The 3225-nt window shown below is 33.7% G+C and overlaps 1 protein-coding gene across 6 annotated transcripts in view; it reads right to left on the reverse strand.

Moving 5' to 3' along the window:
- CEP290 (centrosomal protein 290kDa) overlaps positions 1-3225 on the reverse strand; it is a 96551-nt gene that overhangs the window by 63885 nt on the left and 29441 nt on the right. For all 6 annotated transcript variants that reach the window (XM_010832050.1, XM_010832047.1, XM_010832048.1 and 3 more), the window contains 2 exons: positions 2569-2711; positions 650-814 (listed from right to left, as the gene is read on the reverse strand). In XM_010832050.1, the coding sequence (XP_010830352.1) occupies positions 650-814; positions 2569-2711 (308 nt within the window). The remainder of the gene's footprint in view (positions 1-649; positions 815-2568; positions 2712-3225) is intronic.

Consider the following 3225-nt stretch of genomic DNA (forward strand, 5'->3'; position numbering starts at 1 on the left):
AGGCTAAAGCTGAAACTCCAGTACTTTGGCCACCTCATGCGAAGAGTTGACTCACTGGAAAAAACTCTGATGCTGGGAGGGATTGAGGGCAGGAGGAGAAGGGGACGACAGAGGATGAGATGGCTGGATGGCATCACTGACTCGACAGATGTGAGTCTGAGTGAACTCCGGGAGTTGGTGATGGACAGGGAGGCCTGGCGTGCTGCAATTCAAAGGGTCGCAAAGAGTCAGACACGACTGAGTGACTGATCTGATTTGAGTGGCTCAAACCGTAAAGAATCTGCCTGCAATGCAGGAGACCGGGGTTCAATCCCTGGGTCAGGTAAGATCCCCTGGAGAAGGAAATGGAAACCCATTCCAGTATTCTTGCCTGGAAAATCCCATGGACAGTAGAGCCTGGCAGGCTACAGTCCATGGGGTCGCAGAGTCAGACACAACTGAGCAACTAACACACAAACATTTTTACATTATAAAGTACTGATTTTTCCACTAATTCTATTTTAAAAATCCAAACAGAAGCTTTTCTAATATAGAAAGAATTAATTCAAGGGGCATATTCTCATAAAATAGTCATTAAAAAAACAAATGTTTCATATTAAACCTTTGTTCATAAGCTTAGCATTTTCTTTTATTTAAAAAAAATTCTCACCTTTAAATGTGCTTTTGTCAACTGCTGAGAATAATTTATAGCCTCTTTCCGAGATTCTCTGAGCTCCTGTCTTAATTCTTCATTTCTTCCAGTAAGTTGATCAACTTGGGCTTTTAAATGCAGATTAGCATCAAATATTCCTTCTGCATTCTTTGATTCTATAGCCTAATATATTTAAATTATATTGAAGAAATGTAAAGAAAAACACTAAAATCACAGTATAATAATTAAGTTTAAATAACACTTACATTTAAGCATTATACTACTCCCATGTGTAATAATGTATACCAACTCTATCTCTTACAAATTTATAAAATACCAGTTAACCTACATCAGTATTACCAAGCATACTGATCACCTCATTCTAACAATTAACAAATACTGAGCTAACTCAAGTAGACTGGTAGACCAGAAAAACAACTTAAACAGGAACAAGATGACTAAGGTTCAAATATAAACCAATCTCTTGCTAACTGGACAACTGACTTAAAATTCCTTAAATCTTAGCTTCTTTATCTCTAAAGAAGGGGAAGTAATGTTAGCTCTGTCTGCTTCACAAAGCTTTTATACAGTCAAAATGAGATAATTTATATGTAAATACTTTGAAACCATGAAGCATCTTAAAGTAAAATATAAGCAATGGAATGAAATAGCTACTACATTCAATCAGATAAAATTTACACTGCTTCCTTTCCATACAGTTAAAGCATACAAGATAACAAAAGGAAAGTATGATAAAAGTCTTATCCAAGAGTTCTGGATAAAAAGAAAAAATATGTCAAATATTGAAGTCACCAACCCACTTCGAATACTATGTCTCAGATCAAACTCTGCTCTACAAGGGGAATTCTATTTAGTGACCAAATAGCCCAGTAAAATTCGAACTTTTTCTATTTTAATTGACAGCCTCGAGCGTTCCTGATACCACTGCTTCCATAGACTTCATCTGCTTCTCTTCTGGGTCATTATTTTTCTTTTTTTCTGATTGATATATCCCATTCAATGACATACCAGTATCTTGTCTAAGAGATCATCAGAATAGCACTTTAGATCAGATAATTGTTATGCACTTAAGTTTACTTTCTATCGCTATAGGATATTTTTCTGGGTCCCTATCACTGTCTAATTCAATCTCATTTTCCAAAAGGCCTTATAGACAACATGATTCTATTTATCAACAAGACAACTAACTAGACTACTTTATCATCTGTCAGAGTACCTCCTTCTGCCTATTTCTTCCTGCTATCCCTTTTGAATCAGTATAAATTATTACTTCATGTAGCCTGTTCTGATCTCCTTAGGGTAAAGGCTTACTCTTAGAAATCTACTGCCTTGAGTTAAATCCCAGATCACACTCTTGATGAGATTACATATGATTTTACTCATCTTGCTGCCTTTGTCTCAGCATGACCCTTAAAATAAAAAGTGGAGATGACAAAGAAAGTATCAGTGAACTTGAAGATAAATCAATAGCAATTATCCAACTTGGAGAAAAAAGATAAAATTTTATGGAAAAAAAATGAACAGAGCCTCAGGGATTTGTGGGACAATGTCAAAAAGTCTAACATGTATCACTGGAGTCCTAGAGACAATGGGGCAGAAAAAAATAAATGAAGAAATTAATGGCAGAAAATTTCTCAATTGTGGTGAATAACATAAGTGAACAACCTCAGGAAACCCCAAACAAGGCACACACACACACACACACACACACCCTTTGGCACTTTACAATCACGCTGGTGAATACAAAATAAAAAGAGAAAGTTTTGAACTAGTTTGAGAACTATACATTTCATACAGTGGAATGACTCAAATGACAGTAATGTTTCATTAGAAGCTGTGGAGACCCATGAGAGGGGAACAACATTTTTAAAGTGATGAAACAACAAAATAAAACTATTAATATAAAAATAACTTACATTAACTAGTCTTTCAAGACTGGGAATAATTAGAGATGTTTCCCCTCCTTTAATATCAGGATCTTTCTGCATTTCCTTAATAGCTTGCAATATTTCTTTCATACCTTCTTCAAGTTGCTTATTTTCTTCAACTAATTCTTTTACTAAAAAAGACATATTTATTGAATGAATGAGATTTACAATTTATAATTTACACTAGGTATAAATTTCCAATTATACTATGCTATAGAGATGACAAGTATTTCAAATATAGCAAAAATAGCCCATTTATAAAATGTGAATACAAATAAATGTGCAAAAAATTCAAGTATAAATCCAATGGGTAAATAGTTAAATAAAACTGGACACCTATTTAAATAATACACATATACATATATAGCTCATGGATGAAATAAATCATAAGCATACTTTGCTTTCACTTTATATTAAAACTTTTACATTTATTTTCTAACTTCACTTTCATTAGAGGACCAAAGAGAAAAAATAGACTCATTTATCATTACAATAAATTCAGATTAATAACATTCTCTGAAAAAGAAATAAAGCAAGGCAAACCAAATAAATGAGAGACTGACATTGATACATTATAGACATTGTTAAGGCTAAAACAGACTAGAGAACAGAATGTATTAGTCCTATAGACCCATAATTTTCAGT

This window comes from Bison bison, unplaced genomic scaffold (genome assembly GCF_000754665.1).
Source record: "Bison bison bison isolate TAMUID 2011002044 unplaced genomic scaffold, Bison_UMD1.0 scf7180017864535, whole genome shotgun sequence".
Classification (NCBI taxonomy): domain Eukaryota; kingdom Metazoa; phylum Chordata; class Mammalia; order Artiodactyla; family Bovidae; genus Bison; species Bison bison.